Source organism: Anopheles moucheti, chromosome 2, assembly GCF_943734755.1.
Source record: "Anopheles moucheti chromosome 2, idAnoMoucSN_F20_07, whole genome shotgun sequence".
NCBI lineage: Eukaryota > Metazoa > Arthropoda > Insecta > Diptera > Culicidae > Anopheles > Anopheles moucheti.
In genome coordinates, this window is record NC_069140.1 from 83,537,312 (window position 1) to 83,559,078 (window position 21,767).

At 44.4% G+C, this 21,767-nt stretch overlaps 3 protein-coding genes across 5 annotated transcripts; 1 reads left to right on the forward strand and 2 right to left on the reverse strand.

Annotated features, from left to right (window-relative positions):
* Positions 1 to 396: 396 nt before the first annotated feature.
* LOC128310372 (uncharacterized) lies at positions 397 to 3,834 on the reverse strand. 2 transcript variants are annotated; one of them, XM_053046996.1, is made up of 4 exons: positions 2,409 to 3,834; positions 1,622 to 1,786; positions 944 to 1,142; positions 397 to 874 (listed from the first exon to the last, which is right to left on the reverse strand). In XM_053046996.1, exons 1-4 carry the CDS (start codon positions 3,355 to 3,357, stop codon positions 865 to 867), a joined length of 1,323 nt encoding a protein of 440 aa, XP_052902956.1. In that variant the 5' UTR covers positions 3,358 to 3,834; the 3' UTR covers positions 397 to 864. The 2 variants fall into 2 exon arrangements, with proteins under 2 accessions (XP_052902956.1, XP_052902957.1); XM_053046997.1 differs by lacking the exon at positions 397 to 874 and having other exon boundaries at positions 964 to 1,137.
* A 367-nt stretch (positions 3,835 to 4,201) lies between these two features.
* Positions 4,202 to 9,411, forward strand: LOC128297651 (translation initiation factor IF-3). 2 transcript variants are annotated; one of them, XR_008287246.1, is made up of 3 exons: positions 4,202 to 4,567; positions 4,634 to 5,222; positions 9,323 to 9,411. XR_008287246.1 is itself a non-coding variant. In XM_053033331.1 (2 exons), exons 1-2 carry the CDS (start codon positions 4,239 to 4,241, stop codon positions 5,079 to 5,081), a joined length of 777 nt encoding a protein of 258 aa, XP_052889291.1. In that variant the 5' UTR covers positions 4,202 to 4,238; the 3' UTR covers positions 5,082 to 5,252. The 2 variants fall into 2 exon arrangements, 1 of the variants encoding a protein (XP_052889291.1); XM_053033331.1 differs by lacking the exon at positions 9,323 to 9,411 and having other exon boundaries at positions 4,634 to 5,252.
* A 1,949-nt stretch (positions 9,412 to 11,360) lies between these two features.
* Positions 11,361 to 13,699, reverse strand: LOC128298238 (ornithine decarboxylase 2-like). The gene is made up of 2 exons (XM_053033985.1): positions 12,462 to 13,699; positions 11,361 to 11,484 (listed from the first exon to the last, which is right to left on the reverse strand). Exons 1-2 carry the CDS (start codon positions 13,697 to 13,699, stop codon positions 11,373 to 11,375), a joined length of 1,350 nt encoding a protein of 449 aa, XP_052889945.1. The 3' UTR covers positions 11,361 to 11,372.
* Positions 13,700 to 21,767: the final 8,068 nt, after the last annotated feature.

Genomic DNA, 21,767 nt, shown 5'->3' on the forward strand with positions numbered 1-21,767 from the left:
ATCGCTGCTAGCTCCTATCTGCAATAATTATTGAGGTAAAAACATCCGTTAAATTGAAGAATCAGAAACGAATCTGTAAGTATTTTAATAAAACAAAAAAAAAAAGGAACATGAAACTACGAGAAACGACATAATTGCATTGTTGTTCTTTTGTGCTTTATTTTCTTTACAAACAAAAAATAACACCACCAGTGGAAGCAAATATATAATTGCAAAATCCGACGTTCCTTGTGTTTTCCGGGACACATATCACACAAAACAAACATTAGTTAGGTAAAACCATATTGGGAAGCTATTATTTTTCGTCCTGACAGGGGGGGGAACCTTTGGTTCCACGCCTAAACCGCCAAATGGAGTTTCGATTTTGTTTTGAAAGGAACCGACTAATAAAAACGAACTACAAATGAGCAGAGAAAAAAAACTCTTAACCTATTTCTTCCTACCTTATTGCTCTCTATTCACTCTATTCTAGCACCTTACGACGTGCTAGCTTCCATTATTAGTCGTTAGTAGTTTTATCGAACTTTTATCGAAAAATCGTCAACGTTCGAAGCGATTGTTACACTTCCCTAAGTCTATAGTTAAGTACACTTCCCTGTGCTCATTTACGTACTAAGATTGTTTTTTTGTTCTAAGTAGTCTAGCGTAGTACAGTAATTAAAAAGAAAGGACGTATTCATTCGGGAAGGCTTTCGCCTTCCGTGTTTGTAGGTACATCGTAGAACGTAAAGTGCAGTCAGTTTAGTGGAGACGATGGATGAATGCTACTCGTCAGATACACCGGGGCGGGTGTGTGTACTACCTTTGGGGGAGGTTCTCTATCGTTTAACAAGGCTACATGAAATCTACCCCCTCCTTGCACAATCAGTTACACCTGTAACGGTACACCTTATCAGAAGAACCGAACGAAACGTTTTTAAAGCATTCGTCGCCACTTTCCTACCGGTAACCGCCACCAGTACCGTGCAAGCTGTGGAACAAATCCAGATCCCACCCGTGGCCACCCTTCTTGTCGTGCCCGCGGTACCCCGCGGTACGATCCAAACAACCCGGAAGCCCTGGAACACTGGCTGGACACGGCGACGCGACACGATCGTCCCTAGCACCGATGAAGCTGTCCAACAGTATGTCCCTCCTCTGAACTTAACGAGTTGTTGCGTGTGTATGTGTGTTTTTTGGGGATGATTTTTTTTTGTTGGGTTTGCAATAAAAGAGATAATGTAAAATGAAAGAGAAAGAAAGAGATAAGAAAACGAAACAGAACTAAGTGAAAGAAGACTTTAAAGGGAATGTGTCATTAAATGAGGTTAGCTTAATGTGATTCCTTCAAATTAGTACAATGGGGTGCAACAAAACCGAAATTACATTACGGATGGGGCGCGGCAGGATGGTGAATCAAGTCCACAAGTCTGACCCTAACGGGTGGATATGTGTGTTACGTCAACAAAGGAGGGTGGTTAAAGGTGTCTGGTAAGCGTCATCTGATTAACATGTCCGATCTTTTCAACTTGCTCGATCGTATGAGATCATCCGTCCGTCCGTCCGTCTGTCCGGTCGTGTCGGTCCTTCCTCTACTAGATCATGTGCGACATCATGCAGCGACTAGTGTCGAAATATTTACTCTTGCTTGTCGGCTGTTGTCCGGCGGGATGATGGATGTCCACGGTATGGAATCCATTAGGGTTGGATTGCAACGTCACGGCGGGATGTTGCTGGGTAGCCGGATCCTGACATTCCATCGCGTCAACGGACGGCTCGTGTAGCTCTACCTGATGCTGGTACGATACTAGCGGCGAAGGAAACGACCCAAAAGACGGAAAAGATACATTTTAATTTTCTTTCCATGGTGGAATGTGCACGCCTGGTGGTACGTGTTGGGAGGGTGGTTTTATAAAACCACCCCCACACGCCAAGCGTGGCAAGATATTTAAGGAAACGCCGGGTCAGAAATAGCTTCGAGGCGTCTTTTTGATGGAAAAAGTTTGGCAGTAATATAGCGTGTGTTTTAAAAATAGGGCTATTATCCTTCTATATTAAGTATGTTAAGTAAGCTTCAAAATGAGGTGTTGAGTCAACCTGTAAATTCGATGAATGACTTCAAATCTCTATGGTAAACATTTATGAATCTTTCAAAAATCATTTACATCTTCAATTAATCTCAATTAAACCTATTTGAATGGTATTATTCTTTAGTTTTTGCCATAACGAATGTTATAGATGTGGGAAATCCTTTACTAATAACACACACTCGTGAACGACAACCACATTATTGACACACACTGTACCAACCGTAATTGAAAATGTTTCAATCAGGGTTATTTTGGGATATTATCCATACTTTTTTGGGATAAAATTAGCATAATGACATCACTGCAATTGCATTGCGCGCAAGCGAATCGTTCACCTACCTCCACTATTGCTTCCAGGAAATGGGCCACTCGTCGTTACGGGGAAACCCCCCATTCTGCCGGTCTGGTCCGGGTCGGTTTTTCGTCGTTTCGGATACTGCTGTCCCACTGCTGCTGCCAGCTGTACATTCGTGTCCATTTCCTCGTCTTCGTGCTGTTGCGACTGATTAAACTCCTTGCGCTTCTGTGCGATCCGTTGCACCGGGAACGGTAGTTGCAGTTGGAAGATCCCGGCGTCATCCCCGCTGTTGTTATTGTTATTATTATTGTTTTGTTCGCCGGCATCGTTACAGCTGATATGGTGTTGGTTGCCATGGAAATCGATTGCCGACAGGTGACCGTTGACATTTGCCGCTGTTGCAGCGGGGTGGCGACTGCTGTTGTTGACGGCAGCACCCGGAAGAACGTTGTTATTGCTCGTATGTCCACCAGCTCCACCATCACCATCACCACCACCTGTTGGAGCTAGTGACGGGACAAACCCATAGTAACCGTTGGAGGACCCGTTAAAGTAACCGACGGGTTGGAAATCATCGCACATGGCAACGGTTCCTCCGAAACGATGGTACTGCTGCACCGGCAACTGTTGTTGCTGGTGGGACGACTGGTGTTGTTGCTGCTGCTGCTGTTGGGCGGCTGGTGATTGAACCCGGCCGAAAGGGCAATCACCCGCGGTTATGTTGCCACCGCTAGCGCCACCACCACTGCCACCGACGGCCGGGTGCTGCTGCTGCATCTCGTGATGGTACGCTGCGGTCAGCATGTCGGTAATGCTCATATCGTTGGCGGAGGTGGTACTGTTGTTTCTTCCGGGTGGGGGTGCAACACCACCCGCGGATGGGCCGATGGCAGTTGGGAACAGTCGGTTCTCGTTCCGATAGAACGACACGCTCTGATCATTATCCAGCGGCAGCAAGTACGAGGCACTGTTGTAGCTCGCGAAAACCATTTTGGTTACGTGTGAAAAACAGCTTGGCTTACGGAGCAGGAAAACCCGCCTCGCAACCACTTGTAAATGCGTGTGTGTGTGCGTGTGTGGTGGGGGAGGGCGAATAAATGTTTTCGCGTTCGTTGAACCTGCAATCGATTGCGTGCAATTGCGGGGAATGCACTGCGTAATGTACACACGCGTCTCGACTAATGGTTTAGGGACCGTTTTTCGTTTCTTTTCGTACCGTTTATTCACCGTTTGATTCACAGTTTGCGGAACTAAACGAACAACTTTATCACCTGCACAAGAAATAACGAGAATGCAACACAAAACTGAATGTATGCAAGGTTGGACAACAACGGCGACTTGTCAAGCGATGCAATGCACTAACATGAAATGTTTCCGCACAAAAGCGTATTTTAAAAGCAATAAACAACTGCCTTCGATGTGTGATTATTGTCAATAAGAACCAATTAAGCTTAAAATAACGTTTCCGAACCGTATATCACTCTACAACGTACAATTCGCGAATAAAAACTGTTCATCCGATGCACGCTGCGGGCGCCATGGAAACCGAATGAATTCTCTGTCCGCGCTGCTGTCAAACGTCAAACGATTCGCTGTCAAATTTGAAACGCGATACTCACTTTCAATAATTTTTCGCAATTTATACAATGTATAAAATGCTCAACTACACAATTATCAAACTCGTTTATTTTTATTTTACGTTTATTATATTAAAAACATCTATTTTTTCAACTTTGGATGTTTCTATTTTCTTGGTGAAAACCTACCTGCCGGTATTTTCTTGTACTGCGCATATACAAACAAATCAGCTGTTTTCGTGACAGTGCCAGTAAAATTCTCCTCTACAATCAGTGCAAACAAAACAAATAAAAATGAATTTCATCACACGAATAGTGGGACCGCAATTTCGGCAATTGGTGTTTCATCAACCACCTGTAAGTTGGCAGCAAGTGGCCGTAATTGCCAACAAGAATGTGGTACTGTACTCCACGAAAACATCGAAACCGCAAGAACCCGGCATCGCCAGTGCTGCAGCAAGCAGCAAGAGGGCAAAAACAGCACCAAAAATTACTCTCATTTCGTCCGATGAATCGATATCGATAGTGAATCTGGATGAGGCAGTAAAAATATCCACCCGGCGTAATTTAAAGCTTGTGAAGATCACCGATCTCGACACTAAAACGCAGCGTCCGGTGTACAGGTAAGACACCGTGGGAAGGCCTTACAGCAGTTTCCTTAATATTACAATTTTGTTTTGCATTTGTAGATTAATGACCGGTGCGGAATACCTCAACGAAGACTTGAAGCGACGTGAGGAAAAGAAAAAAATCAAACAGGATGCATCCGTTAAGGGCGACAAACTGTTGACGATTAGTGCTCGCATTGCCGAACACGATCTCGCATCAAAGATACAGAATGTGCTGAAATGGTTAAACAAGTCGTACGAAGTTCGGGTCGTCGTAACGGGCGACGGAGCAGGCAATAGGGCAAAGCAGGAGGACATTGCCCAGCGCTTCGAGACGAGTGTTAAAGACACGGGCAAGATTGTGCAGAAACGCCTGCGGGATAATGATTTACGGTTTAATATTACACCAACCACGGGTAGTGGTGGCGCCGCGGTGGGTAAGAAAGGCCTGTTGGATGTAAAGGATACAACAAACGGGATGGATCAACCGCAAGCTGCACGTGGGCTGCACACCAGTTCGATGGCGTGACAATCACAGCGAGGGGACGGAGATCCGGCAACTGCCACAAAACGATACAAGGTGACCGGTTGTGTTGCCTTCGTTCTGTTCGCAAAGTACGCTTTCTGGACCTATCTGCTCAGGGGTGACAGATGACCATTGTAAAGTAAGGTAAGAACATAAAGCTAGCTCAAATATAGAATAAATGGAAGGGAAAATTTGTTTAACACTTTGCTTACCAGATGTTAATCCGATGATGAAGCGAATTCAATTTCGTGCCAGTGCCTGCTAACAGAAACTTCCTAAGCCACCGCCCAATGTGGCTTATCAGAACACACAGTCAGAAGTCAATTAGTGTGAAACAAAATTAGGATCAAGCTGACATACGTACTCCCGCTGTTGCGCTGATAGCAAGAGTATCGCGTTACCAAACGGAAACGAGAGTGCATCAGTTGCATCGTAATTAAATTATTCAATTCCATTTCAATCGAAACATGGCACAAAGGGATCACACTTTGCGAAGTCATACACCGCTCCATGATCCATACGCTCACCATTCGACAGTTGTCCCCCGGGGGTTATCTGAAAGCACATTTTGTGAGATTTTTTTAATTGCATTATTTATAACCCAAAACAACACGAAGTTGATGAGGTAATGGCGGTTGATGTGGTTCCGAGTGCATTGATGCGGGTTGTTTTTCTAAATCTATTCTCACACCCGTCCCACAGCAATGGGCAGAGGATTATTACGGTTGAGTGAAGCGAATGGTGACATTAACTAAACCGTAAAAAATGTATAAAAATTACCTTCCAGGGCAGTAAATTTTGTCCAACAGAATAATCACAGTTAGCTTGTACCGATTGCAAAAGGCAATAACTCGCCCACAACCGTAAAGTGCATAGGCGCTTGGAATGTTCCGCTTGGTGTGCCGGACAGACAATAGAATTGCACATTCACCACCGTAATGCATTCAAGTCGAGTGTAGTTTTTTTGTTGATTTTGGTTAGCTCCGTATACTGTTCGATGCAGCTTTACTATACCCGATACCGGTGGACTTTCGACTTCACATTTTGAGGCTAACCAAACTCGTATAGTGCAGCGTACTGGAGTGCCGATAGCATAAAAAATGCAAAAGGATTTCCCGTTCCTTTTTTGGTTTGTTTTGTCCCGTTCCCGAATGCCCGGGACGTTCCCCGGGCGCACGTGGTTGCACATTCATTCTCTATGCATTAGAAAATCTATGTTTTATGGGTCAATTAAACAGTACCGAAAAGTACCAGTGTTGGGCACTACAGCAGCATGGCAGGAAAATCTTAGGTTAAGCACAGGAGAAAGCAAAACTAGAGGCCTGCAAAAGCGAACACATCGAATGGGTTTGTGTGCAATAATAAACATTTTATGCTGACTTCCCAATTCCTGCACTCCACCGGCTGTCGGAGGTGGTTACGTGCGGAAGCCTTCCACTGACAAACGTTCGGTTCGAATTAAATTATCCTTCCCTCTAGCAGGCGAGTCAGCAGTTTGAAGTTTTTCCTGGTCGAGTGGTCCCATCGGTTTGTTTGCCAATTCCGGTTACGTTTCTTTCTGCCCACTGTTCGGTTCGGTCATTCGTCTTCGTCCGAAGGTTCGTTTTACCAAACCGTTTTACCAAGTCGTCGTCTTATTGACAGGCATTAAAATTGTCCATTATACGGAGGGGGGCACGGGTTGACTTGCTGATGCTTGTCACGTTTCCACCGAACACCGTTCCGTATACCGGATGGGGTGATTAGGCCACGCTGCGTAAGATTCAGCCGTACGCACCCGTTCAGCTGGAATGATTAATACCGGGGTTTCTTGGCCCATCTTGGACTCTTTTTTTTTTGGTGTGCAGCACTCAGAACTCTAATCGATACTAAGCTCCGCATGGTTGATGAGAAGGCACTCAGCACGTTTGGACAGCACAAAACTGCATAAATTCACATCCAGCTAAACGACTAACTGACTCTCCACTCAAACCCGTAAATCGATCAGTAGCAACTTGGGGAGATACTTGGAAATTAATTTAATTCCTGCCCACCCTGCTGCAACGTGACCGACCCTGGATCTACGCATAATAAACCCGAACTGTGAGGCATATTTGATTAAAGTACCGCTCCGTTCCACCTCCGAGCACCAACTCCGCACGTAGACAATCGTTTATGTGGTAGGTTGGGGTTTTTTTTAGTATCATCTGGGCTTAGACCACTGCTCAGTACGAACGATAAATTTCCCTCTCGGCTTGGCCCAACTGCTGACAACAGTTTTAATAATATTCAATTGCGCAAACCACAAACCGTTTGGTGGTGGAACGAATTACGGGTGTCGCTCCGGAAAAATCTCAAGCAAGTATCAAAGTTTTTTACTCAACCGGAGCAAAAAAAAAATAACTGTTCAAGCCACAGATGGTTGAATGTTGTGGAGGAAACTCCGGGAAATGATGACTGTCTAAAAAGTTGCCAAATTCTAAGGCTTTTCCCCGGGTCGGCTCGCCTTTTCCCGGATGTTTCTCTATCCAGAAATATCCCCCTTCAAATCCTGAGGCCCGTTCCGGCCTGATTCGCCTGCTGATTTTTTCTACTTATGCCCGGTATAGCGTCCTTGAGATGGTTATGCATTCGACAGCTTTGAATGTTTGCCGGGGGGGAGGAACGGCACGGCTAAATGCTAATGTGAATGCTGCTGCTTAGAACAGAGAACGCAAAGCCCGTAACCGGGAAGAATTCATTTGTTGCTTTTACGCCTTATAAACTTTTTCCATTTATCCCAGCATTTCTGTGGCCTTTTTTCATTGCGTTTCTTGCCTCTAGTGCCGCCTCTCGTTGATGTTTAACATTAATTATGAGCGTCAGATCTAGCTGGATTTATTGTGTGCTGTGCCTTGCGAGTAAAGCTTTCATTTTTCCGGTATATTAGGTCTCCCAAGAGAGAAGGCTCTGAAGGAGCGTAGTAAAGTTAATGGTACTTCCATCCTTCAGCCATTCTTCGAAGCTTTCCTTTCAATGGTCAAATGTCTCATCTTTCTGGTGCGTTGATAGGTACCCCGGTATCTCCCCGCGCTGTCTAACGCCCCGAAGACTTCCACCATACACGGTACGCCGGCACCGTTTAGTGACGCCACTTGGGTAGTAATGAACGGCATTATTTTTATATGCCACTCTGCACACTTTACTTTAAGACGCGTAAAACCCATCACGTGTAACGCGTGTTACGGCGTTACGGAATTGGAAATGAAATGGCTTTTCGTCAAACACTTCCCGGGGTCGACAAATCAAACTTTATGTCCCGAGAAGCAGGACGATCTCGTTAACCGGGAGGAAGGCCACATTTGTACTTGTACGTGGCGTGGCACATTTTGACGACGACGGAAACATTCACTTTTATTGAGTTATTCTTTCCCCCCCCCACCCGGGTTGTGGTGAGGAACGCTTTGCTGCGCATTTATTTGAGTAACTGATACATCTGTGAAGTTCGGAATCGAAGATGGCGGCAATCGGGTACCAACATTCCAGCTCATTGCCATATATCTGCTTGTTGCCGAACTCTTTCCGAAAGGCTCGAACCCAAACCTTGGACAGGCGGGTACGGGACAGCAGGAAGTGATGAAAATTAAATGATAACATTCTGACAGTGTCGATAGGGTCGAGTCACGCAACACAAAAAATGCCCTCCAAGTGCCGTATATCGTCAAGTCGTTAACGGACGTACATGGAATCGTAAATGAGGCGAGATGGGAACCCGGAAAATCCGGGTGTTGTCTAAACATGATGAAAGATCCTAACCTCCCCTTACGCAGGCCACATAGTATGGGGGAAGGTTTGTCAGCGCCATTTTTATTGCCCCCTTCTGTTCCCACCCACGAGACTGATGAAGTGGAGGTGTATTGATTGTTTATAGGGTCGTACATGGCCGTACGGCCATCTGGTGTTTCTGGTGACAAGCCCATTAATGCCACGCTATTTGTTTTTATGTGCTTGACATTTTGCCCGCCCGATGAACGATGATGGCGTTGAAATATCGATGTATTGATATGGTTTTCGGTGAGCAAACCATTAGGTTTTCATGGGGGGAATGGCGCGAGGCAGTGCTAATGGAGGCTGCGTCAACCTGTTTCCATTAATCTAGCAATTAAAGTTAAAATGATTGGAATTTATCCGTGCACGGAAAATTCTCATGCTCAGCAAATTTTTGCAAGTCTAATAATACAGAACATTGCTTCACAAAAGCCCTACCTAACCATTGTTCTGCTCAGTTTACAGGTTGATGAAGCACCTGGATTATTGTAACATTTCCACGAAACCCAATGAATGGAAGCCTCCAAATGCAAACAAAAGCGAGCATAATTCAACCAAAACACGGCACCGACAAATGATCCACTACGGATTAACGACATACCAAACCAGCTGCAAACAATGGCGAATAATCTCCCGGTTCGGTCGAAGAAATAAAGACAACGCTCCGTGCGTATCCAATTGCTGTTACTTTCACCGCACTCAAGAGTACAAAGTAAGACAGTACAGTGCAGCCGCCATCTTTACGTTAGTGCGCGAATGAATCACGTTTAATTAGCACATAATTTCAGTCAAGTTGCGTCGTAAATAATGGGCTGCATCCTCCGCCCCGTACTGAGCGTTTCCCCCCGGAAGCGTTACGCGCTCGTAACGGCGCCTAAAGGTAGGCTATCGTTTGCCGCTTGCTCACCACGTGCTCGGAACGATTTGCCGCGTTACCATGGTGACGGAAGGTTGATGGTGCGTGAACCTCCAGGTGTATACAGGTTTAAATTGCGTTAAAATAGATACTGCCGGGGTTTTTGTGGTGATGTGTATCCGGGCCCGGGTGGACTTTTAATTTACGACTGGCAAAGTTCTTGGTTTTAGAATTTTTTTATCGTTCTTTTTTTTCCCCCCCGTTTTCGGCCCCCTTTTTATATTTCCCATCCACGGGATGATCTTGCTTAAACGGTGGCGTGGAAGGATCTCTCTGGTAAAGTTTCCGTAATTAGGATGTCGTCTTGAGGACAAAAAAAAAAGAACGCACCCATCCATTTAAAACATCCGTTTGAGGTTCTTTCTCGTTCTCTTTGTAGCTGGCTGACACCGGTGTGTGTGTGTGTGCGTTCGTTGTCCTGGGGCAACGAATATTTCGCACGCCTGTATCGGGGCGCACACTGGGGTGCAATATTTTTACGACGACACCGGCAAGCACACTTATATTTAGCTTTGATTTACCGGCAACTTTCCACGTAAACACCTTGACGCCTGCATCGCGGCAAACCGTGGTACCGCGCTGCCCGGTGGATTTCATCCCCAGGCAGGGATGATGTGCGAAATGTACTTCGCTGCAGAGGAAGGATTTGCCCGGAGCATGCAACGTTTTCGTTTCGTTGCCGTAGCATCTTAGCTTCCAGCAGGTTCAGCCAGGTTAAAAACCATCCCCGACCGGGTTATCATGGACAACCGGAACACGTGGCGTTGGATTGCGGAGGACCACCCGAGCTAGACCGCAGCAACAGGGTGCGGGGTGTGCAACGTGCCCGGGATCGGGAAATTTCCATCAAATCTAATTTATTTTACCGTCAACAGCTTTTTGTGTTATTGCACCCACAGGGTAATAAAAGTGGATCATCTTTTCGCTCCGTTCCCTTTCCCACCACTGTACCCCAAAACCCGGTACAGTACGGCACCACTGTAGGAAAGGTTTGGTTTTATGTTACGAAGAGAAATTGAAGAAAGCGCTCCCCAAAACCGAAACCCACTCGTTCGCCCAAAGTAAAATGATAAATAAAAATGAAGCAAAACGGAAAGTGTACTTGAAAGTAAATTCGGAGCCACTTTTGACTCGCAGTACACTTGATGCTACTGAATCAAAAAACAAAAAAATGAAATACAACCAAAAAAAAACGCACACAACCCGTGCTGAAATAGCAGATGGGTAAAGCAAGGATTCGCAACCCTCAGGACTGGTGCTGGTGTAAACATAAAAAAGGGAAGTATCGTGGCACGAGTTGTGGACAGGACGGAAATAGATTCGGTCCATGCCGGAGGTACTCTGCCACTTGAAATTTATCTACCAACCACACCATCCACTTGCACCAGCAGCCAATTCACAAAAACAGACAACGGCGACTTTCTCAGGCGAGTAATGGCAAATGGCAAATACTATCCGTGGTTAGTTAGTTTTGAAATTCCCATTTTGGGATTTCGCTATCCTTGAGGGTTGTTTTATTCAAACACACACACACACACACACACACACACACACACACACACACCTATATAAGAAACACAGTGCAACACAATTTAAAGCTGTTCGGTAAGCGTTGTTAGTGAGCTTTTTGCCAGGATGATGCTCTCGAGAAAGGTGAGTGTTTTCCGCTTCCAGTCCGCGCTGGCGATCGAATGGAGCATGGCCCTGTAACGAAAGTAATATTGAAAATGTTGTTATAGCACAACAATGGCATTGTTCCGAATTGCTCCGAGCAATGGCAGTGGATGTTTGGTCAAAATTATGAAACACTTGGGCCATACCGGGAAAGGGTCTAAGGATGGAACAGTTTATAGCTCTTAAAAATTATGCTTCCAGAAGGCAGTTCCGTGTAAGTGAGACATTTAAAATGAAGGGTGTAATACTAGATGAATAATATAGTCTGTCTTTTTTTTTTCTAGCCAAAAAGAGCTAGACGAAGTTGTTAGAATTGTCAACCCAAAATATGGTTTTGATTAGCCTGATAATGCAACACAATCAAAATCACTCAAAAACAGGGTTGAAGAGTGCTGAGCTCTTGAAGTTGAAGATGGTTTTATGGGGCATTCAAATTGGATTCCCTTTGCTTTTGTTGGCCATTCATTGATAAGAGGATGATTTTTGGGACAAAAGTGGACTACAGACATTCACATCGTTCTGTTTCATGACGAATATCATTAAAGGCAGTAGTTCTTCGTAGAATATAGAAACATCGAAATAGAGGGAGAAAAAATGAAGCAAGAAGCAAGTCGTTTAATATAGAGCATTACGAGATTCAATTAAATGTACATTGAGAAGTATTGGGATAAGAAACATCAAATAAATATGCTCTAGAACAGCATTATTCCAATCAGATGTAACTCAAGTCTTGGAACATTGAGTATAGTTCCGTCAAAGGTTCTCAGAAATCATCAAAGTCTGATGAACATCTTTGGAAACATACTCAAGAATTCACCCCAAATCTATAAACAGGCACGACTGGATGAGAAGTAAACGTCACAGTAACTTCACTGAGAAGTAAACTTCACTGAAAGTAAAGTAACTTCACTGAGTACTTGATCACCGAATGATCACACATATAGAGTTCCAAAAATCTTGAAGAATATAGTGTCCGTCCACTTTAAGTAGCTCTCTGCCCCACTTACCACGTGTCCTCCTTAACGTACACCTGCACCGTTGGCTTCGGGAACCCGTTGAAGTTGGTCGCGAATGGCATGCCGTACGCACCGAGATTCTCGAACACGATGTAGTCTCCAATGTGATGCTCCGGATACTCCACATCTTCGCACACGATATCCGTCGAGTCGCAGGTAGGCCCCCAAATGGTGGTTGGGAAGGTACGCTCCTGCAGTCGCTCGCTCCGCACCAACGGTACCGCACGCTTCAGATCGTTAATCGCCCGCAGACTGAGCCAATCGAACAGCGTCCCAAACACACCGTCGTTGATGTAGTACATCATCTGCTGCACATTGCCGTCCGCATCGCGTACCACCTTCTTACCCTGAACGGTGGTGAGAAGCGTTACAGCCGATCCCACATAGAACCGTCCGGGTTCGCCCAGAATGTACACCCGATCCCCATTTTCCGGGAAAAATTCCTCCAGTCCTCGCGACACTGCTGAGGCGTACTCGTCGACGGGTTTGTCGTTGTCGCCGGGAAATCCACCACCAACATCGAGCAACCATAAATGCATTCCAAGCTCATCGCGAGCATAATCGAACACCGAGCGTGCCGATTCGATGGCGTGATAGAAACAATCCGCATCTAAACTTCCACAACCCACATGAAAGCTGACACCAATCACCGTCACGCCGAGTGCCACGGCACGTGCCAACAATCGACGTCCATCACCGCGTGCATCACATCCAAACTTTTTGCCCAGTGCAATCAACACGCGGTCCGAATCATGCCGGATGCGTAGCACAAGTTCCGCTTCCGGGTATTCTCGTGCTACCTTCTCCAGCTCGTGCTCGTTGTCGAACGTCATACGACGGATACCGTGGGTTTTCGCAAATGCCAGCGCTTGTACCGATTTGATCGGATGGGCAAAGATGATGCGATCGGGTGTAACGCCCAGCGCCAGTATGGTGCGCATCTCCGCCTCCGATGCACAATCGAACCCGGTGCCTAGTGCCGCTAGTGATGCCAGCACTGATGGATCATCGTTACACTTGACGGCGTAGAACGGTGTCACACGCGGCATAGACCTTAGCCAGATCAGATGCTTCCTTACCAGATCGTCTAGATCGAGCAGATGAAGCGGGTGTTCTCGCGCACCACCGGCTGTGATACGGTTTATCTCTTCCTCAAGCGAACCAGCCGTTGCCGGGCGTATTGTTACATTTTTCAGCTCGGATAGGTAAATATCTTGACGCGTGTCCATGATAGTAGTACCTGTGGACCACTGCGGAGCGACGCTGTGCACTGACTGGAATCAAAGTGGTCATCACTGCTCTGGTGGACACTTTGGAGAGCTTCCTTGTGTAATCACAGCTTAATCACCAGACAAAACTCGACAGATTGATAAGAGACACTCTTTCCGCGGAACGCGGACAGATTTCTTCTCAAGAGAAATGACCAGCTCCAGCGTATGGTGAAGGGTGTTCTTATGACAGGTCCGAAAAGTAAAGGGTAAACGCAACACAACAATTGCAATCGACGGACAACTGTTTGTTTATGGAAAAAAAACGGTGTCCATGATAAGATAATCTTCATCATCCCGGTGCGGCGTGGTAGAGTCAATAGCTTTATCGGCTATTGACTTATGTTACTGGAAATTGTCACATCTGTTACGTGTAGAACGAGAAATGAATTGAATAGGGTTATCAACTAGAGGTTTTTTGTTTGCACTTAATTACGAGCGGCAAGATAAAAGTGAAACGAACCATTTAAAAGGTGTTGTTGAATTGCATACTTTACGGCGCAATTCATCAATCATGAATTTTTCGATTTTATTGCCTAGATTCAGGCGCCAAAATAAAGAAAACCAATTAACCTGTGTCATATAATTATTTTACAAGCGCTAGAGATGGCCATAAGCAAATCGGAGGGGGACCTTTGGGGACCATCTTCTATAAGTCAATCCAGATCCTGGCATACGCTGAGGACATAGACATCATTGGTTTACGGCTCTCCTTCGAAGTGAATGCTTACCAAATTCAGTCCAGCTAACAAGTTCTAACTTACACAGAGATGACGTACAGATAGGACGTTCGAAGTCGTCCAGAATTTCAGCTATCTTGGGTCAAACGTCAGCACCGACAACAACATTCATGTAAAGTTACGCGCTAGGGTTCCGACTGCCAACTAGTCTTTCTATAGTCTGAGGAAACTTCTCTACTCAAAACACTTGTCACGAGCAACAAAGTTGGGACTATAAAGAATTTATATATTTCCAATACTCACATACGCCACTGGGACATTAGCCGCGTGCGAGTAGAAGATGCTCAGAAAGATTTTTGGCGGAAGGACTATGCGTGGAAGGACAATGGAGGAGTCACTACAATGATGAGCTCCGTGAGCTGTACGGTGAACTCACTGCTCAGGTGGGATGGTCACGTCATGAGAATGACACCAGACGACCCAACCGATAAAGTCCTTTTAGGTCGCCCAAATGGACAGAGGAGGCATGAAAGGCCCAAGTTGAAATGAAATGATGGCGTTGAATGGTTATCCCATAAAGGCCGGGATTAAACCACAATTGGCGCTCAACTGTGAGTGGTGTAGAGGACTCCTGCAGCAGACCGAGACAACGAGAGGTAAGATACAATTATTTTTTCATAATTTCAACAGCATCATTAGGGATTTAATTCTGAGATAGAGTTTACTCATAACTTATCGCTTCCGGAAGACCATAATAATAGTAATTGATATCCAAACAACAGCATGCCGGATAAAAAAGTAATCTTGTATACTCTAGCTCCGTTAAAGTTAAAGAACAGAAAACAATAAATGAAACAAAAAAAAAACATATAAGCCGATTGTTGCGGGTTTTTCTTTTTATCTTCCCGTCACCGCTTCTCACCAGCTGAAGTGCTGTTTAATCTTTGCGGCATCTAAATCTCTTCCGATGCTGGTCTTAAATCTCATTTAAGCACAATCTACTTACTGTCTGCTTCGATGAGATAAGATGATGGTTCCCATCAGAAGGGCTCGGGACTAATCCGCTTTCTGCTGCTGCTGCTGCTGCTGCTACCTCCGTTTTGCTATCGTCATTGTGGTTTTATCCGCTGGTTCTACTACACCGGTATCGTCCACATCATTCCGACGCGGTACATCACTCACCGTGAAAGGTGAGATGGAATCTCTCTACCAGCGGAACCCTTGTCTCGGTTTTGATTTGATAATGGTGTTATTGTTGTTGCGGGGTGGCGTCGAAAACAAATACGATTACGATCGGATGCGGCAGCTTGCAATGGAGTACGTCCGGTTACGACTGACGAGATGGCCACTTTGTCATGCACCGTCATGGGGTGGGTAGCGTTGTAATACAATCTTACAACCCTTTTACCACTTTAAAGGTTGGGTTCCTGAACTCTTTCCTGATTGTATTTAACAGACGACAGGTTGTTTTTTTTTGAGGTTGATTGAATTTTTTCCTCCATTTCCTGTCAAATAAACCGCAAAAAACAAGGAAACAAGAAATGGTTTCACTAAAGGACAAATGACGACACTAAAGTACTGCTGGCTGCAGTACCGGTCAGCTCCGACATTCGATTTATATTGCTACATTACCGTTTCCGGTAAAACACACAAAACACTTTCGTGAGGTTAAACAAATAAACAAATACACACACCCACAAACTCGTTGCGATGCAATATTTCCAACATGCAGGCAACCGATCGGGGGTGTAACTTCCCTTCACGAATATATTTATTTCCGTCATGTTTCATTCGATTTCACTAACCCCGCCAGGACCTCCGTTGGTGCTCGCTGTTCCGGTGCATGCATTTAGACTTCTTGCACGATCAAGTCACCACACACACAGTCCACCACCGAAGGTATGTAACCATCGTAATAGCTGTTGCGAAATGTGTCAGCTTCCTTGCTTCGGTTTGCTTTGCGGACCGCCGACGTCCGAGGTGCTTTTTCCGCTGTGCAACACATCCAATAGTGTAGTGTCGAGTGCATTTGCTGTGTGTGTGCCACTTGTGAAATTGTTAAATTGTAGTCGATATTTCGTATCGTTCGGCGGCGTTTGGCTGCACACAGATCGATTCGAACTTGTCGAGGTTTTACAACCCCCAGGGAAAAAAAGAAATCATGGGAGAACCGCTGTGGAAGAATGGCATATAAAATTGAACACTGGGTAGTTTGAATGGGGGAAAACAGTGTTGAAGTTTCGATTCATTTTGTCACCGTGCAAAGAGACATGTAGCGATTTTTCTTAGTGAGACATTTCGCAATGCTATTCGATGAAATGCGATGATAAGTTCATATATAAAAAAACGGCTTGTCGTTTTCATCGCGTGTATGAAGTAGCTCAATTTAGGCTGTCATTGATTACAAACACATATAAAAAATCGTGGTCGTGCCCGTTGGTCGAGAAATATTTCTTCGAAAACTACCAGTTTCCGATTGTTAAGTACCAGGAGAGCATCCACGGAAGAGGTAGCACCTAGTACAGCAATTTTGATTGAAAACCGCCGAAAGGTATGCAATGTTTAAACACTAGCTTTCCATACAAACCAGCTGTTTTCAGATTGCCGATACCAGGAGAGCATGTTTTTCAAGAGGTAACACCTGGTACCAGCCGAGTACCAGGAGGTTGCAATCCCAAGTTGTTGCATGTAAGATGTTGCATGCCAGATGTTGCGCAACATATGTTGCACCACAAATGTTGCATGCCAGATGCTGTGCAACATATGTTGCGCAACATGTGTTGTGCAACATGTGTCGTGCAACATCCTGGTACTCGGCTGGTACCAGGTGTTACCTCTTGAAAAACATGCTCTCCTGGTATTGGAAATCTGAAAACAGCTGGTTTGTATGGAAAGTTAGTTTTTAAACATTGCATACCTTTAGGCGGGCAAAATTACCAGGAGCTACCTCTTCCGTGGCATGCTCTCCTGGTACTAAACATTCAAAAACTGGTAGTTTTTGAAGCAGTTTTTCGGCGGTTTTTGAGCAAAATTGCTGTACTAGGTGCTACCTCTTCCGTGGTTGCTCTCTTGGTACTATACATTCGGTAATCCTAGTGCAATTTCATTTATAGCTACAAGTCACAGAGTCGACTTCCTTAAAGGCATTCCAATATATGAGAGTCAATCTCTTTTTTCTTAACCCATCATAATGCTGATACATAGTGTTTTATGATAGATTGTACAAAACCTAGAAAAGTATTATGCGAAACTATAAGCAAAATGCAACGTAAAAACAAAGAAATCAAATTGGATTGTTGCAATGGAATGGAATGAACCGAGCGCGTTGAGATGAAGAAAGTAAATCGTTGGCAAAGAACCACCCAGCAATACGGATCACCTTTCACTTGCACCCTGCAGCCAGATGGAAAAGTCAGCGAAACATTTATTCTACTTATTTTACACCGTTCTTCTGCTGGCCCTGCACGTCCGGAGTTCGGTATTTTCTGTGTGTTTTACTTTCCATCTTTCCGCACCTTGGCGCACCGGAGTGCTGGAGTTTTCAGCGACGTTTAACGTTGGCTTATCCTGAAGGAAGAATGCAGCAATAAAATAACACATTGTTGGGGTGAAAGCAGGCGGGATGATGGTGAGTTTAGAATTTAGCATCAATTCGAGCATTCCCAGTTTTCGCTTTCGCCTCGTGGATGAAGCAAGGAAAACTTCATCTCGCAAGAACGATCTCATCGTATCCAATTTTAAAACCGATCCGACGGACTACAGCGAACAGCGGGAACCTAACGGGAGTGGAAGCCGGAAATTGCGTGCATAATGGGAAACGGACCACGGTGCCGTGTGCTTTTTGATTTAACCGGCGGTTAAGGACATGGTTATGATCGGTTGAAAACTCACGGGAATGAAATGAAATTGAATAAAAGAGATGCTAGTGTGCCGCGGGGAAAAGAACTGTCAGACGAAGGAGCCCAAGTGTTCTTCCTTCTTCATTTGCTCGCCTCACCCCCAAAGTAGGCCGCTTTTGCAGCAAGCGATGGCGTCCGGCATCGGTAATGGCAGTGAAGATGCTTTTGACAGGTACAGGTTCATTAACAATGGAGGCGCGTTCAAGAAGGCACTTCAAGCGGGTCTAAGTGAGTGTAAATGAACGTGCAAATAAAGTATGCCGAGTGGCGAGAAAAGTTACCCCACATTAAACGCAAGATAAGGAAAATCATTTCCCTTCTTACAAAAAAAAGTAGTACGAAGCAGGAGAAAAATGGCGACGTCGTGGTGGTGATGGTGTAGAGAAGAGAAGGAAGCTTTTCGTAAGTGGTTGATTGCTTAACGAGCCTACCTACGCGGTATGTAAGTGCGATTCCTCCTACAGCAGCACCGTTTGGTGCTGGATAAGCTTGATATTCAATTTCACAACGACAATAACGCCACCCGAGAAGGGTGGTCCACTTCCGGGTGTAGAATAAATTCACCGGAAAGAGGAGCAATTAGTCTTACAGAGAGGTATTCAAATCGTTGAATCTATGTGCACGTTATGCCAGAATGGGGGCGTTCATTCCGGGAAAGCTTCTAACTAAACTTCACCATGAAGCTGCATGTTTCGGTGTTATTCCATTAGGAACTCATCGCCCTCATGCTTGTCACCTTCATAATCTTCCAGCCGGGATGCTTTTTCATTAGTTCTGCCACCGGTAAAAGTAATTTAAAAGCTCATCAACTGTCGGTGGGTAGTTTCGCTGTGGGTTGGTTATGTTGTGATGATTATTACCATTGCTAATCGTAATCCTGCTCAGTGGGTCACGGTAAATTCTCCCCGGGAGGTGGGTAAATGATTTAATGTAATATTTTCCTATAACGGACAAGCGGTACGCCTCGATGGGAGATAGGACGGAAGGGTTTTGCCCTAGTTTTACACGTTGCACACGCCCATTGCAATTACAGCTTCAATTTAATTACATGCACACGAGCTGGAGATGTGACTGTGAGGGGCAATCATTATTGAATTCTAATTTTGCAGTCGAACGGACTCGAACGAACGGGTGGTTGTTTTTCGATGAAGCTGAATTAGCATTAATTTGTACATAATTCAATCAGACCAATGAAGTACACCGTTTAAATGCGTGTACCCGAAAATGTGTTGGTAAATGACCGAACAGCAGCGTAATATGTTTATCCCTGCTGTAATGTTATGCGGATGTATTCAATTTTCAATGTTAACTCAGGCCATCTATGATAAAAGAGAATAACGAGACATTTTGTTGCACGGATTGCATTACTTTAGGCGCTTTTCTGCGTTGATGGTTTTTGTTATAGTTTGTTTGTATTGTTTGTTCTATGATTTGTCTTGTTTAACTTGACTGAAATATTAAGATAACTGTTACAGTTTTGCATATAAATTGTATTGAAGTGAGTTGTGAGAAGATTATTTGGCGAATTGTGGTCTTATTAGGGGATATTATCGATTATTGCGCCTATAGGTATGCAATTTCAATCTAATACTATTTGGGTATCTATATTTATCTACAATTTGATATATTTTACTAAACTGTGCTATTCAAATAATTTATACTGTTTGGATTGTATATTGGAACGAACAAAGAGAAAAGATATTATCAAGCAAATTCCTGTCTTATTAGGGGACATGATCGATTATTGCGCCTATAGGTATGCAATTTTAGGTTTTATTTGAATAAAATCATTTAACTTATTTGACCTTTCGATTTGACCACTGCATTCGTAGTCAAATGTCGACTGATTGTACCAAACCACATTCGCTGCATTTTCTGCCGCTGCCTCGTGCATATCGGCCCTTTGATCCCCGTGTTCACCCATTTAACTCTTGCCACACACAGCGGTAAACCCAAACACGCGAGGGAGTAAAGTTCATCAGGGACTGTCCGATCAAATAGGTGGGGCATGTTGCGATGCTACATAAAAACGCACCATACTTCCGAAATCCTTTTCATGTTGCTGTGGTTTGGGCATTGTTCGCGGGCTAATTGGAAGTTGATGTAACATTGTGGCCAACTTCAGCGTACGTTACGAAATGTAGCGTATCGAAACACAAAACGTACGCGTGGTGGTCCATAATCGATTGTTCTACCATCGATTATAATCACGATAATGGCTTGTGATCTGAACCGCCACCAAGGGGTTGAAAAGAAGAAAATTAATTGTTAAAATCGTATACAGTAACATTTTTCCACCAACTTTTCCTATTTTTGCATACCTCCCCCATTGTTTGGTTCGAGCATACAACGGAAAACAAATTACAATACCGTGTTCCATAGAAAGTGCTGCAAAATATGACATTAATAATTAATTCTTTATTTAAACGCTATCGCTCACACGCGGGAACGTGCATCGGCCAACCGTACACGCAAGTGGGCAACGGTATGGTAGTCCCTGTATCAGCAACATCATTAACGGTGGCAGCCACAACATGTCAAACTCAGTCCCGCACCGTACAGCACCAAACACCGTTGCTCAAACAAAATTGCAATTAACGAAAACCTCTTTATCGATCATTGAAACATTCACGCTACGTAGAATGGGCCGGCAAACAGTTTTGCAGCGACGTGCAAACGGGCACCAAGCTGCAACCTATTGCCCGCATCAGGCACGGAAATGAGTTTGAATCTCATTAAAATATTTATTCAACGATAGAAAGATAGTAAATACTCTGTAATAAGCACAAGTAATTAAAATGCATTGCATAAAACTACAGCCACGGAATGCATAATGATATCGTCAAGCAAGGTGGCAACTTGTTTTACTATTCAACTGTAATTCTTCAGAAAAATACAGAAATAAACAAACGCTAGAAATACTAAGTAAATTGAAACATCGTTGTGAATACTTTATTGCATACCTTTAGGCGTTTTAATGCGGCAGTAAAGCTCAATTTGTCGAACAAGATTAAAAGTATGCAATCCGCACCACAAATCAATAGCGAATATCGTTCTGGTGGCATTTTTTAACAAGACTAACAATATGTTATTAGGAAATAATTGAATTATAAGAAAAGTTCTTAATTATATTGATTGGAAATTGAATTGAATTGTTACAGAGAAGGGAAGCAATAATGTAATGTCCACGGTTATCAATCAACTCCTCGAAATGGAATTGAAATTTTGGTCCATTTCACGCGAAATGTCCATTTTGCTCAGATCCAAGGTTAAAACCTCGGAATGATTTCCGTGCCGGTGCACAGTGGAAAACTCATCAGTTTTCAATTTCAGCTCAGCTGTAATTAGCTGGCGGAACGTTGCTGTTGCTACCGTTGACAGTAACGCTATCCTTTTCTCGATTGTATCCTTCCCACACCGGTTATCAACCGAGTCTGGAGTTGGACGTAG